This window comes from Syngnathoides biaculeatus, chromosome 3 (assembly GCF_019802595.1).
Source record: "Syngnathoides biaculeatus isolate LvHL_M chromosome 3, ASM1980259v1, whole genome shotgun sequence".
Taxonomy (NCBI): domain Eukaryota; kingdom Metazoa; phylum Chordata; class Actinopteri; order Syngnathiformes; family Syngnathidae; genus Syngnathoides; species Syngnathoides biaculeatus.
The window spans coordinates 8212123-8228294 of NC_084642.1; the positions used below are offsets into that span (position 1 = coordinate 8212123).

At 41.6% G+C, this 16172-nt stretch overlaps 1 protein-coding gene across 2 annotated transcripts in view; it reads left to right on the plus strand.

The window, feature by feature from the left end:
- Positions 1–16172, plus strand: part of myo1ea (myosin IEa) — a 68158-nt gene that overhangs the window by 21323 nt on the left and 30663 nt on the right. For both annotated transcript variants that reach the window (XM_061814047.1, XM_061814046.1), the window contains exons 3-6: positions 1766–1855; positions 4492–4586; positions 12015–12102; positions 14105–14194. In XM_061814047.1, coding sequence (XP_061670031.1) covers positions 1766–1855; positions 4492–4586; positions 12015–12102; positions 14105–14194 — 363 coding nt within the window. The remainder of the gene's footprint in view (positions 1–1765; positions 1856–4491; positions 4587–12014; positions 12103–14104; positions 14195–16172) is intronic.

The following is a 16172-nucleotide window of genomic DNA, read 5'->3' on the forward strand; positions in this document are numbered from 1 at the left end:
CATCTTTTCTCTTTGACCATTACAGATTGTTTTCCTTGGTGGAGGCCTGTCTGTGCCTTACTGAGTGCCATCCCAATCATTGTGTGTGTGTGTTTTTTTTGTTTGTTTTTTGTTTTTTTTTCTTTATCCATGCTTCTAGTTGGCTAAATAATTGGTAGTTATACTGCACCCTGTTGCTTTTGACTGAGATGTTCATTTATGAACATACTAATTTTTGTGCAGATTTATCCCTTTCATCTTCATGAGCAATTCGGGTTTTGCATTTAAACTCTCAGTATCCATTGCACCACTATCAGTTTTGTTTTTTTTCGTAATCCAAGCGCACGCACTATTTAGTGAATGAACAACTCATGAATGAAGAAAGACGAAGCCATTTGAAAAACAGCTCTCTTATGGCAGCGTCTGGGGGTTGTGAACTTTGCAGTACGCTGGCAGCTTTCGGCCTGACAACTAACTCTTAGTCAGGATTTAGATGTCGGTCAGCAAACAGCAGTGACTGTGTGGGCTCCCCTCCAAGCAGTCCAGCGAGTCGCTCACTGTTGTGCCACCCACAATAGCAGCTTTATTTGTCACTAGCACAGCTTTGGTTCCAGCTTGTAAAAACTGGTGGTGTTAAATTCCAATCTTATCTCAAACAAACAAGGGCTTTTTGTAAAAAGAGTCATTTTTGATTTAGGTCTTAGACTTAAATTCTTTTGTACGTACCAACTAGCCATACATGCCTTCATTACGTCAACATCCCTCTTTGGGGTTGTTTTTCGTCAACTGGAACTCAGGCCTGTAGTTAAGGTGGAGGGGATTTTGAATGGTCCCAGATACCAGTCAGTGTTCGTACAAAAACCGTCAGGTCTCTGCTAGAAAGCAACAAAATGTTAGGAAAAGCCCATTAGAAGACTTCAACTTTATTTGAAGCAGTTTAAATGGTGGCAGGTGTGTGCAGACTCCTATTCAATATGCATTTAAATGTGTAGTTAATTCTAAACACAGCCTCATCCTGTTACAACAGGGTGTCTATACTTTTGCAACCACATTGTCACAGTTTTTTTTTCCAGTTGCGTTGTACAGGGTAGATGTCATATTCATGATGGACACTTTTGAAATGTTTTAACTTAGTCTATTTTTTTTATATCACAATAATCTGGCATTGGGCGGAACAGTGGAGCAGCTGGTAAAGCGTTGGCCTCACAGTTCTAAGGACCCAGGTTCGATCCCGGCCCCACCTGTGTGGAGTTTGCGTGTTCTCCCCATGCCTGACTTGGTTTTCTCCGGGCACTCCGGTTTCCTCCCACATCCCAAAAACATGCAACATTAATGGACATTCTAAATTGTGATTGTGAGTGCGACTGTTTGTCTCGATGTGCCCTGCGATTGGCCGGCAACCAATTCAGGGTGTACTCTGCCTCCTGCCCGTTGACAGCTGGGATAGGCTCCAGCACGCCCCGCGACCCTTATGAGGATAAGCGGCAAAAGAAAATGGATGGATAATCTGGCATTGGAATAGTGGTGGTGGTGTTTAGACTTTTTTTATAGCCACGATATGTGGTTGTCACTATATGTGGTTGAATATGTTTTGACCTCCCTAACGTAGTTGAAATAATACCCCTGTGACAGTGTCAAGAATATAACATTTATACAATATTTGATAACGTTCTTGTATGTAATCTTACTCACTTTTGCTCGGGTACCTAATGTTGTGTAATATGTGCCTAACACAGTTCTCCATGATTCTCTTCTCATTGTGATCCTTAACCAATACCCGCATCAGACATATATAGGTCCTGTGCTGATCTCAGTCAACCCCTTCAAGCAGATGCCTTACTTTGGAGAAAAAGAAGTGGAGATCTATCAAGGCGCCGTAAGTACCCGAATCGAATCAGAAAGTATCCGCTCCGACTTTGGTGCGTCGCCGCTGTTCGCCCAGCTTTTAAGATGTTACCGTCTGCCGAACGAAGTCGCTGAAAAGAACTGGGTTGGATTCAGTGCGAAGGTTCCAGCTGGCGGGTGCAGATGTTGCCTGTCAGGAACTGGCCCCGATCACTGGGAAGGCTTGGCAGTGCCGTCAGAGAACTGTGTGTTCAAGCCAACCTCTGTGTTTGTTCAGCCAGCTGCTCTACTTTTAAAGCCCCAGACACTGTAACAAATACTCAATATTGCACAGATATATGTATTGGTTGCCTTTGAAAATGCAAAAGATAATGTATTTTTGGTCAAACCAAAGGCCGCTGTACCTACCGGGTGAAGCAATCGCCACCATTTAGTATCAGTGGAAAACCTGATCATCTATTATCTTTTAAAACTCGGACAGGTTTAGTAGTGAGCAGGATACAGACAGATAGCTCTCTCAAGAGACCTGTTGTTTGGCTGATTTTTATTTTTTTCATGCCTTTTTTCACTTTGACTTGTGAGCAAAAATTTAGGATATGAATAATCTATGGTGTCAGTGAGCTTTACTCAGTTCATAACAAGCAGTAGCAGTTGAGCACATAGTGAACAATTTCTCAAAAAAGAGACTTCAATGTGTTTATTGCCACTCAGTTGATGTTTACAACAACTAAAAAAGTACAACAAAAACAGCTTTCCTACAGCTACATAAGTCAGTTTAACTTAATGTGCCCAACAAAGTGCTAATGACATTGGTCTCAGCGCATCACAATTAGTGTAGCAACACATGTAGACAGTACAACAATACTCACGGGCATGTATTCTTTATCCACTGCAAAGCACGGCTTATATTACTGCAACTTATTTAAGGTTTTTTTTTAATATGGTCCATGTAAATCAGTAGGCTTGTCTCCATGTCCAATGTCTCCAAGTGACAGAGGTGCACACACCAGAGGGAGCAGCGCAAAGTCCATTGAATTGAAGATAACAATGTGACAAATACTGTTTCTTTACATTCTACTTACCGTAATTTCCAGTCGACAGAGTGCACCTGATTATTAACCTCACCCAGTACATTTGTAAAGGAAATACCATTTGGTACATACATAAGCCGCACCTGTGAAAAAGCCGCACGTGCCCACATTGAAACACGAGATATTTACAAAGAAAGATGGTACTTAGGAAGAGTTTTAAAAGTTTTAATACCTTAGCTCAGCTTAACATAACAACTACATGGTAGCACAAACAGGGCTAGTAAAAAAAAATTAATAAAAATACACATACTGGTAAAAGAAAAAAGCGACCACAGCACCTACATAGTAGCAACACAGTACGAACAGGGCCGGCTAAAAAAATAAATAAATAAATAAAAAATCACTGAGACGCGGCAGCAACACACTAGTGTGGCACTAACACTAGCACGGCGCTATCAGAGCTGGTTAAAAAAGAAATAAACCGGTAAAAATCACTGAGACACAGTAGTCACACAGCAGCTAGAAAAAAATTATTTGGGAAAAGAATGCACAAATTAGCTGCATCGCCGCAGGGTTGAAAGCGTGTGAAAAAAGTCACGCCTTATAGGCTGGAAATTATGGTAATTGTCATAAGTGTATCTTTTTATCAAGTGCAGTCTTACTGAGTGCTGTTTTTTCCTTTGTCATCAAAGACAAAATCCAACAATTGTAGTTTTTTTTTTTTGAAAGGCTCACACAGAGTAGTCACATTTCAATTCATTTCAATGGGAAAACATAATTTTAGATATGATTGTTTTGTCACGGAACAACAACAAAAAACTCAAGACACCCCTGTAATTATGCGCATGATTAAAATGCTGCCAATAACTGCACAATCCAGCACATCCAAGCAACACCACAAATTGCAGCCTCGCAATGCAATATGATTAGTTGTGTATAATTTTTAAAAATAACATTTGGTTTCATTTGCAGCCTATAAATATAGATGTGTTTAAAATCTAAAAATGTATTTGGGGTTAATAAAAGGCAATTGAAACGGTGGCAGTTGGCTGCGGACTCGCATTTTACGTGAGTTGGGGTACTGGTAAACACGTCTGCCTCACAGTTCTGAGGACCGGGGTTCAAATCCGCCGTTGCGCGTGTGGAGTTTGCTAGTTCTCTTTGTACTTGTGGGACTTCGGTTTCCTCCCACATTCCAAAAACACGCATGGTAGGTGAATGGAGAAATCCCTAAATTGCCCGTAGGCGTGAATGTGTGTTTAATGGTTGGCGACCAGTTCAGGGTGTACTCTTCCCCTCGCCCAGTCGGCTGGGATAGGCTCCAGCACACCCGCGACCATTGCGAGGATAACCAGTACAGAAAAGAATGAGTGGATGGTTAAATTTGAGCACAGCAACAAGAACCCTAAATGAACCCATTTAAACCGTGTGTGGGCTTCAAGTGGGGGGAAAAAAAAACGGAAACAACAGTGTGGTTCGCTGGTGTGTTTTTAATTTTCTTTTGGACAGTAGCAGTCCAAAATTGAACACATGGCCGACTGCACAATGAGACGAATTGTCGGAAATTTCTAGCCAACGCTTGAACAAATCATTTCTAATGTTGCATCCTTGTAATTTGTTTCCCTTTTTTCATCAGGCCCAATATGAGAACCCTCCTCACATCTACGCCCTGGCAGACAACATGTACAGGAACATGATGATCGACAGGGAAAACCAGTGCGTCATCATTAGGTAAGAACACCCAAAAAATGCACGGCGAGGAGATATGAACCGCCCGCTCCCGACGCTCAACGAATGTTTCGTATGGGAGCCAAAATCGGAAAAGGCGATCATTTCCGAGCTCCTCGTTACAACCGAAAGGTGGTCTGGAGGTGATTGAGATGATAGATTAGGGAGGAGTGCAAAAGAACCGGTTCCTCCGCCTCATAATTTGACTGACGGCAAATGACGCCTTTTCCCACATTATATCATTGTTCAGCATTGAAGGAAATATGCGCTGATGGCCGTGGTGTGCATTTAAAAGTACGAGTCATCGCTTTGAGTATTATTGAAGAGTTCAAAAGCATTTGACTACTCTTCTGATTTGTAATCTTATCTAACTTTGTTACTTTACGGATTTCTTGATGTACATACTTTTGCTTTTTAAAATGGTAATCAGTAATCACATTACTTTTTCTATGCAACACAGCCCGTGATTGACTGCAATGGAGATAACTAGTATAATGCGTATGGGATTTGTTTGGTTTTACGAGGTGAAGAAATGCAACATCGAATGATGCTGTGATTGGCAGTCTGCTATTAATCGTTGTTCTAATTTTGTCTAAAAAAAATTGTGCATCGGTGATATATAACTGACACGACTTGACGTGGAGTCAAGAGGTGTGCTCCTGTCTGTAGTGCATATTCTTCAACATCCTGCTTTCCAGATTTAAAAAAAAAAACAGGAATAGCATCTACAGTGAAGAAAATAATTATTTGAACACGCTGCAATATAGTGCAAGTTCTCCCGCTTAGAAATCATAGAGGGGTCTGAAATTTTCATCCTAGGTGCATGTCCACTGTGAGAGAGATCTAAAAAGAAAAATCCAGAAATCACAATGTACAATGTAACGATTTATTTGTGTGATACAGCTCCAAATAAGTATTTATAACACCTGAAAAAAAAACAATGTTAACATTTGGGACAGTAGCCTTTGTTTGCAATTACAGAGGTCAAACGTTTCCTGTAGTTGTTCACCAGGTTTGCACACACTGCAGGAGGGATTTTGGCCCACTCCTCCACACGGATCTTCTCTAGATCAGACAGGTTTCTGGGCTGTCGCTGAGAAAGACGGAGTTTCAGCTCCCTCCAAAGATTTTCTATTCGGTTTAGGTCTGGAGACTGGCGAGGCCATGCCAGAACCTTGATATGCTTCTTACGGAGCCACTCCTTGGTTTTCCTGGCTGTGTGCTTCGGGTCATTGTCATGTTCAGAGATCCAGCCACGACCCATCTTCAATGCTCTGACTGAGGGAAAGACGGTGTTCCCCCAAATCTCACAATGCAGTCGTCCTGTCTTATGTGCAGAAAAACACCCCCAAAGCATGATGCTACCACCCCCATGCTTCACAATAGGGATGGTGTTCTTGGGATGGAACTCATCATTCGTCTTCTTCCAAACAGGGTTAGTGGAATTATGACCAAAAAGTTCCGTTTTGGTCTCATCCTACAACAAAACCTTCTCCCGTGATTCCTCTGTATCATCCAAATGGTCATCAGCAAACTTAAGACGGGCCTTGACATGTACTGGTTTAAGCAGGGGAACCTTCCATGCCATGCATGATTTCAAACCATGACGTATTAGTGTATTATCAATAGTCACCTAGAAACGGTAGTCCCAGTTCTTTTCAGGTCATTGACTAAGTCCTGTCGTGTCGTCCTGGGCTGATTCCTCACCTTTCTAAGGATCATTTAGACCCCACGAGGTGATATCTTGCTTGGGGCTCCACTCCGATTGAGATTGACCGTCATGTTTAGCTTCTTCCATTTTTCTCATGATTGCTTCAACAGTTGACCTTTTTCACCAATCTGCTTGATAATTTCTCTGTAGCCCTTTCCAGCAGTGTGGAGTTGTACAATTTTGTCTCTGGTGTCTTTGGGCACCTCTTTGGTCTTGGCCAAAGTTTGAGTCTTACTGATTGTATGGGGTGGACAGGTGTCTTCATGCAGGTAACGACCTCACACAGGTCCATCTGATTCAGGACAATACATGGAGTGGAGGTGGACTCTTAAAGGCGGACTACCAGGTCTTTGAGGGTCAGAATTCTAGTTGATAGACAGGTGTTCACTTATTTGCATCTGTATCACACAAATAAATCGTTAAAAAAAACATAGATTGTGATTTCTGGGTTTTTCTTTTTAGATTATCTCTCTCAGAGTGGACATGCACCTCCGATGAAAATTTCAGACCCCTCCATGATTTCTTAGTGGGAGAACTTGCAATATAGCAGGGTGTTCAAATATTTATTTTCTTCACTGTAAGTGGTTCTTGACTCCTTCTATGGATCAAAGACCCTTGTAGGTCACATTATCCAGCCGCGTGTTGTTTCTGGAGTGAGTTGTGCTGAGAGGAGTGATGTGTCATGATGGGGCTTTTATGCTATGGCGCAGTCAGCTGAGTGCCGCGGTTCCTATAGTGCTTACCTCATGGTGATTGAATCCTGCTTCAGCACTTTATGCCTGTTGTTTGCCCAGCGAGTACTTGCTAGTACAGTTTTTCCCTCACATAAAGGCACCGAGTTGGATTATGCGATGGCCTAAATCAGCAAACAAAAGCGTTGAAGCGATGTTATGATGAGGCAAACAAAGGCCGCCGCCAACTGCTGGCTAGGCAGTGTGGTCAGCACGTGTGGTCAGCGTGTGTTTCTAATTTTTCAATGTTTGCTTGGAGTTATGATTAATTTAAAAAAAAAAAAGTGCTTGGAATATAAGCAGTGGTTGGAAATAAGGAAGAACAAATACGTTGTTACTGTACATAAACGCAAGACTGCAAAACAGGCTGCTCCAAGCATGTGAGATTAGTGCGTGTTGTCGTGTCAGAATTTGGGAGTTCACCTCATCACGGCACATGCACAGCAGCTCTTTAATGGAATCTCCAGCCGAGCAGGCTTATTTGTGTGTCTGTGTTTTATGAACTAACCATGAGCTCATTTGCAGACACTACTCTGCTTTTCATTTCACACCACTGCATTAAGAAATAACCAGCGTCGTTTAAAGTCTGCACGCGACTAGTAGCTAGTGCATGGAAAGTCGCTTGAGCATTCTTTCGATGCACATCCAGAATAGTACAGCGCTAGCACGCTCTGTCCTCATGAATACAACTGCCACTTATTACTCAAGAGGCAAAACATGCACTGGTTGACTTCGGTGTGCCACTATAATGATTATTGAAACTGGGAATATGAAGTAGTGGAATTTTATGTTAGAATTAGTACTACCCTAATTCCCGGCCTACAGTGCGCACCTGGTTATAAGCCTCACCCAGTACATTAAAATAAAAAAAAAAAATACCATTTGGTACATACATACACCGTAGCTGTGTTGGTACACAGAGTTTAACGCTAGCCCCGCCACGCTAACGCCGCGCTAACAGGGCCGGTTAAAAAAAAAAATACCGGTAAAAATCACTGAGACAGGCAGTAACACGCTAGCGCAGCGCTAACAGGGCCGGTCGCTAAAAGTCACTTCCTCGGCACATATATTCCACCTGTCTCACTCTTACTTTTTCCACTCAAATTAGCTGCATCACTGCATAAACCACAAGGGTTGAAACGGTGTGAAAAAAAAAAAAAAGTCAAGGTTTATAGGCCGGAAATTACGGTACTTGTATGCAGTTGAGTCAACTGGTGCACAGTTTTGGTTTATTATGGTTCATTAGTTAACATGTAGGGTGGCACGGTGGATCAGCTGGAAAGCATTGGCCTCATAGTTCTGAGGTCCCGGGTTCGATCCTGGCCCCGCCTGTGTGGAGTTTGCATGTTCTCCCTCGGGCCTGCGTGGGTTTTCTCCGGGCACTCCGGTTTCCTCTGACGTCCCAAAAACATGCAACATTAATTGGACACTCTAAAATTGTGATGAGTGTGTGATTGTGAGTGCGAATGTTTGTCTCTATGTGCCCTTCGATTGGTTGGCAACCAGTTCAGGGCGTACCCCGCCTCCTGCCCGGTGACAGCTGGAATAGGCTCCAGCACTCCCACGACCCTTGTGAGGACAAGCGGCAAAGAAAATGGATGGATAGATGGTGTATTTTTTCGTGGCTAAAACGCCTCATACATATTAAAAAAAAATCATAAAGCTATGTGGCAGGGGTGGTCCAGAGCCGAATCCCCGTGATGAGCAAGGGATTATTGAATACAAACAGGTTGATGTGGTGGAAATCTCTCGCTCTTGGGTTGTCACGAACACACATGAATACAATTAAGATGACGTCATTTTTTCCCACGCCAACAGAGGTCATAGCGTGCATATTTTACACCTACAAAAACTAATGACTTCTCATGTTGAGGTGTCACTTATATTTTTCTAGCCTCATTTTGCAATATTACATCATTCTTTTCCATCACAATGACAAACATTTTTCATTGTGTATTTGTGTTACAGTGTTATCACCACCATTGTTTAGGTTTACCTAATGTCATAACCGGTGTGTGCGTGTATGACTACGTGACATGGAGAAAAGGTGGTGTGTAATTATTTTATTTCCTGTTTCCTATGTTAAAAATGAGCTACTGTGTAGTTTAATGTGTAAATTCAAATCCTGGATTCAATATTTTTGGGGGGAAATAATAAGACAATTAAGTCTGGGTTGTGAAAATCCACAACGGATGCTCTGCTAAAAAAGCTTGTAATTTTTTTTATAGGTATTATTTGGCAACAAAGCCCCACGTTTCTCAGAGAAGCTCCTTATTTCACTTCAGTGTAGTCCCCTGGCACCAAGATACTATAGGATGACAAATAAATAAAGCTCCTCAACTCCATTGAACATAGTTTCTCGGCACCGAAGTACCACAAGACGGTGGTAAAGTGCCAATTTTGTCCAAATAAAGCTCCTCAACTCATCTCAACTTAGGGTAGTTCCTTGCTACCAAGTTGCCCACGACTACGTGATGAATCACTTCAACTCACTTCAACAAAGTGCCTTGTCAGTTTGCCACAAGATATGCTAACAAAGCAAAATGGTTGTCGCTTTGGTCTGAGTGTAAAGACACCGACTGTGGGTTTCCGTCAATATAATGGAACACATTTGGAAAAAAAAAATTTGAAAATGTGAATTTACAAATGCCAAATTGTGAATATGTGGGGGGGTTTCCGCAGTTTTAACTTTTTTTTTTTTTTTTTTTTACTCCACATTCAGCTGATTTATCTTCTTTGCTTTTCCCCCTAAATCTCGCCAATATTTACATGCCCCATTCTGTCTGTAATAAAATACAGAACATGGATAATATTAAGCCAATAGAGTTATATTGCGACCCAAACTGCTGGCGTTACTGTCACTGATTACTGAAAATGGATGCTTCACTTTAGTTGCTGAATCCCCGCAGATGTTAACAATGCATTTGACCCCCGCAACCTTACTACCAATGTGTCTAAAATGGAAAACATATTTCATGCAGCAGTGTGTGCAGTCTACAGTGAGCAGGCCCTGACCGAGCCAAGGAGATCCTGGAACTTGGGGGTCGGGGGGGTTAATAAAAAAGTGGCTTCCGTGACTTCCTCCGGCTGCCGCGAACAGGCTGAAGCTGTTTCTCACACACAGCATTTACCCAGGAAACTTGAAGGCGCAAAAGGGTAAAACAATAACAACAAAAAATACACACAGCCATCTTCACTTAAAGCGCAGGCCACCAAATGAGTATGACGTAAAAGTCAAGGAGGGAAAGTCGAGTGTCGGGTCTGGCTATAAGGGGTGACGGTAAATGTGATCAAACAGGATTTACATGCACAAGCCTCTTACCTAATGTACTTTATAGATAAGAGTCTAATTTAGGAGAACAAACAAAGAATCGTACAATGCCAGCATAAATTCGGGGGACAAACACCCTAAAGGATGTAAACACAAGTCAAGTCCACAGCAAGCACCAGTTTGGCAGATAGTGACAAACGACTGGGTATAAAAAAAATAATATATATATATATATATATATATATAGCTTTTAGAAATAAATTTGATCCTAATGATGAATCGATGAGGTTGGACACTCGAGCAATTGATAATAGCGACTCACCCGTATTTACCATAATTTCCGCCCTATAAACCGCGATTTTTTTTTTCACACGCTTTCAACCCTGCGGCTTATGCGGTGATGGCGCTAATTTCTGCATTTTTTCTAACGGCCGCCAGGGGGCACTTGAGTGGAAAACGGTAAGCGTAAAACCAGTGGAATATATGTGCTGAGGAAGTGACTTTTACGGTATGTGTTTTTTTTTTTTGGCATTAGCCCTGCGCTAGCGTGTTACTGCTGTGTCTCAGTGATTTTTACCGTTAATTTTTTTTTTTTTTTTTTTAACCGCCTCTGTTTGCACTGCACCAGCATTTTGCTGCTGTGTTACTGCCGCGTGTCAGTGAATGAGGTATGTTTTTTTTTTAACTGGCCCTGTTAATGCTGTGCTACTGTGTAGCTGCCGCGGCTATTTTTTATTTATTTTTTTTACCGGTATACTTCTTATTTTTTATTTTTTTTTATTTTTTACCAGCCCTGTTTGTGCTACCATGTTGTTATGCTAAGCTAAGGTACAAATGTAGTGGGTAAGGCTTATAATCAGGTGTGCCGGAAATTACGGTACGTTTCCTCTGCCCATACCTCTTTTTCCTGGCTCGGCTCTGTTGTCTTTTCTCTGTCTGTCTTTTTGGCGCAAGTGTCAGTTTGTTAGGGGAAAAAAAGCATAGCAATGGGACGTTGTTGGCACTCTTTTTATTTTAGGCGAGAAGATTTTTACAATCAAATATGACACTTTCGATTATGTTTGAAAACTGCAATGAATGTAATTTCAAAGCGTACCACTCTTGTGCAGTTCGATGAAGTTCATTGCTCATGGATGTCAAGCGATCAAGTGTTAGTCCATCCTCCTCATCCAACGTTCCAATTATTCACAGGTTTTTGTCCTTCGTGGGACACGAGTGCTTTTTGGGAAGTCTTTGATCGAATCCCCATTTGTTTGACTTCTGTGTTTAACCAGATATCACCGTCATTTCTTGAGATTTAATGACGAATTCGATCCTTCTGAATCAACTTCTAACTAAATCGCAAAGCCATCGTGATTGTGTAGTAACCCTTGCACTCTGAAAAAATAAAAATATTTTGCAACTTTAAAGGCTCGCTTAAGTACTGGGGTAAATTCCAAAAAGGAAAAAAAAAAAAATAAAATTTATGACTGTGATTATGTGAAACGGGGAAATGTTCTCCAGCACAAAACAGGAAGTCAATGTCCAAAACCACAAAGAATCCAGAACTGGGAAAACAAGAACAGTGACAAAGAGGATATGCACAAGTTAGTTCTTAAAGCACACGATTAATAACTGTATAAACAACAGCACTTTCCACCATATTACTTAGTGTATCTGTTAAAGAGAAATGAGAAGAAGGAAAGCATATCTTATGTGTTTTGTTTTCTTTCTTTTAGTGGCGAGAGTGGAGCTGGTAAGACTGTGGCAGCCAAATACATAATGGGGTACATCTCCAGAGTCTCAGGAGGCGGACCCAGGGTGCAGGTCAGACCATCTTCTCCTTACAAATGAAACAAGTATACGAAAAATAAATCACGTCCTAATAGTTTTTCATTGTTTGTGCATTAATTCTCATTTATTGCATGATCTGTGATGCATGAAATCAAATGAACGATCTTAAATCCTTAACCGCTCACTTCCTCCAGCCGTATTTCACCACCGAAATAAACAGATGTCATGTTTCTAAGCTTGATCAAGATCTAAATGTGATGAGGAAATGCCTGCACTGCAACTTGAAGTGGGATGCCGTTTTTTAATCCTTTCCTTTTTCCATAAAAGAATTTGAAAACATCTTTAGGCTCTGTGAGAATTTACATGATCAAAACTGCACGGCTAATAAATGATCCTTGTTCCCATTAAACCAAACTGTACGGTTTAATTGGGTTCACTGTGATAATCTGGAACATTCAAACCCAACTGGCTTGTGTTTCCAGTGTGGGCTCGGATCGGTGTGATGGAGTTCGCTGCAGCACCTCAGCAAATACTGCAACGTCATAGTCGTAGTGCGACCAGTCTTGTAAAAAGTACCTCAAAGCAACACCTGTAAAAGTATTGGAACAGACAAGAGATTTGGTTGAAGTTAAGGTCACCCTTGACATTAAATGTACTGTATCAAAAGTAATTTGTGGGTTTTAAACTTAGTTAAGAATTGGAAACTAAAGTTATATTTTTAATGAATGGTTAGGGTTTTCAATGTTTTTATTTACAATGGTGCCTTGACATACATGTTTAATCTGTTTCATAACCATGCTCGTGTCTCAAAACAGTAGTATTTCAAATCATCTTTCCGTGTTGAAATGAATAGAAATGAAATTAATCTGTTCCAGGCCACCCAAGGAAACAGCAAAACTAGCACTCTAAGATGGTTTTCAGAATAAAATTAGCAGTATTGTACTATATAAAAACGGTAATATAAGCTCCACATAATTGGCACAAAATTTAAAATTTTAGCACAAAAGACTGTACCTCTTAGTGATGGGCAAACTGGCACAACAAACTACTGTGAATTAATGCTGTCACTATCTCGTGGTGCGATCTTATGGTATCGTTTGCTTGTATCTTAAGACAAAAAATTGGCCAAGCAAAGGCTTGCATCTCCCCGTGCCTGTGTGGGTTTTCTCCGGCAACTCCGGTTTCCTCCCACATTCCAAAAACACGCAACATTAATTGGACGGTCTAAATTGCCCCGAGGTGTGATTGTGAGTGCGGCTGTTTGTTTCGATGTGGCCCATGATTGTCTGGCAACCAATTCAGGGTGTACCCCGCCCCCTGTCCGTTGACAGCTGGGATAGGCTCCAGCACTTCCCGCAACCCTTGTGAGGATAAGCGGCTAAGAAAATTGAAAGATGGATAAATCTCTTTAACTGCCTGAGAATATTGATGACAAGTTATGTATAGCTGCATCTATAAACAGCACCAGCCCTTGCCCAAGTGCATCATGTAACATGAGCAAAAAATAAACAAATACTGCATAAACTCAATAATACTGCGGTAATAAGTCCAATGTTGCTGTTCAGCTCCTTTTATTAAAACAATCGAGCTTTAAAAAAAAGTACTGAAACATTGCATTTCAAGATTTATAGAAAGCTTAAAAATGTAAAATTTAAAATCAAATCAAGTTGATCTTTAAAGGTTCTCGTGCATTTTAGGTTTATCTTGAAATATCACCCAAAGCCCCAAGTTCCCTTTTTTTTCCCCCTGAGAATCGTAATACCCTCCAGACTCCATGAGGTCACTGGTAGTCTGTGACTTCAGTCTCACCAGAATGTGACACAGAAATCTCGCAAAGCAAAGTTGTCCTCCAGACAGTGTGTGTTTGTTTGTACAATAAGTGTGTGTGAGTGGAAAGTTCCAGAGTCACACTAAGTAGTGAGGGTGTGAAGAATGTGATGTCTTTCCCTAACGCACTGTACGGTATGCGTGCCTCGTGCGTGAGTTTTGCGCGGAAGATGTCGCTCATTCCGCATATCCCTGTGTGCCCTCGCAGCACGTCAAAGACATCATCCTGCAGTCCAACCCGCTGCTGGAAGCGTTTGGCAACGCCAAGACCGTGAGGAACAACAACTCCAGCAGATTCGTAAGGCTTCTCAGCAGCTCGCACCACTTTCAGGCGGATTTACTTCTGCTATGTTTTGAAAAGAGAGATGTTCATTTCAAATAGCTTCAGCCAATTTTGAGAGAATGAATTTAAAGGGGAAATCCAGTGGTTCGCATTACCAATGTATTCAATGGGTCATGTCATATGTACTCTTATCTTGACAATGTGATGTTAAATCCGCTCTCAGTTAATAGTCTTTTGAGAAGATTTTTATTAATTACGAATTTTCAGGGGCTCTGCCATTTTCGTGAGTCACATAACCTACGTGCGCAGATGTGACGTGTACCGTGTACAAAGGCTTGATTACATGGGACACTATTACGCCCAGAGCTGATTTCTCAGATTTATCCTCATCTGATGAAGACATAGCAGTATCGGTTGATCGGGAAGACGGAGGAAAACTTCCATACAGACAGACAGAGCCGTGAGGTCGTCAGGCTCCGAGTCATTCCGCCCGAAGAACCATCCGAATAATCAACATTTACAACCGAGCGGCGGAGCTCGCTCGCAGGCTCACGGCTCCGCTGCTTGGCGGCATTTACAGCCACAGGTTAAAATCTGTATGGAAGTATTCCTCCCTCTTCCCGATCAAACGACCGGCCGAGCCGCTCACGGCTGTGTATGGAAGTATTCCTTCGTCTTCCGGATCAACTGATATTGTAAAGATAAATCCGAGAAATCCACGCTGTGCATAAATGGTGTGTCATATAATCGAGCTTTTGTCGCGGCACGGTACACGTCACATCCGCAAATTTAGATCATGTGACTCGCGAAAGTGGCAGCGCCGCTGAAAATTCGTAATTGTCCATAAAAATCTCCTCAAAACACTATTAGATGAGAGAGGATTAACATCACATTGTCAAAATGGACAAAATATTACATGATCTATTGGATACACTGTTAATGCAAACGAGTGGCTTTCCCCTTTAATGGAAACGTGCATGCAAGGAGGTGGTTCTAATACACATGATGGCTGTAAGACTTCTTTGTATTTCCTTAGACGAGGTCATATACACGCACATGAACAGGTAATTGTCATCAGCTTCATTGGACTTCCCTTCCACAAGCAACTTCTCACAGCAAAGTGAATATTATATTATATCAAAGAGAAATAAAAAAGGTCTTAACCTCACACTGAAACCAAAGATTATGTGAGGTTGCAATTAACAAGCGCAAAGGCATAACCAAGAGATTCATTGGCTAAAAAGTTGTCATCTTTTTTTTCTAGAAAAGATGCCTTTATTCGAAAAAAAAAAAAAATGGGACTCTGTTCCTCCAAAGTTTTTCCCCCCGTAAATCAGGACTTGATTCTTGTCACAGTACTCCTTTTGTTCTCGTGTGATTCGGGCATTCATTTAAAGTAAATTATTTTCTTCTGTTCGGACAAAAATTCTTGGCCCGCATCTCTTCATACTTGCTAAAATGAAAGCCAACCGTTCCAGTGAAAAGGTCTTGTGGTTTTAGTTTCCACTTAAGAGACAAAGCTGCATTGCAAGGTGGGGGACCATTTGAGTCCTCCATACTAAATATATAGGATGCAAAGATTGAACCGATGTTTATTCTATGTTATGACCTTGTGGGTTCCTTTATGGTTATATTTGTCTGTAGAACTGCTCGGCAGGCCGGATCAAATGCTCCGTGTAAAAACCACAAGCCCTAGATTCCCCCAAATTTTACTGTATTGTCTCAGGGAAAAAAAATCCATTTATTTTGGCCCCAACAGCCCCGAATGACTGCTTTTGAGGTAGCGTCTTCGGATAAATAATGTCTCTGTTCTGTGTCGGGCTACCGCTCTCAGTTTGAGAGCGACTGGAAAAGAGATTACGTTACACGCCCGTCTGGTGAAGAAAGCGAAAACGACAGTCAAACGTTCATATGGAAGCACACGCGGGAGCGCGACGGAGGCCACAGCTCCTGTGTGAGAGCCTGCTCGGTTGCTGAAAATGTCTCTCCTGTC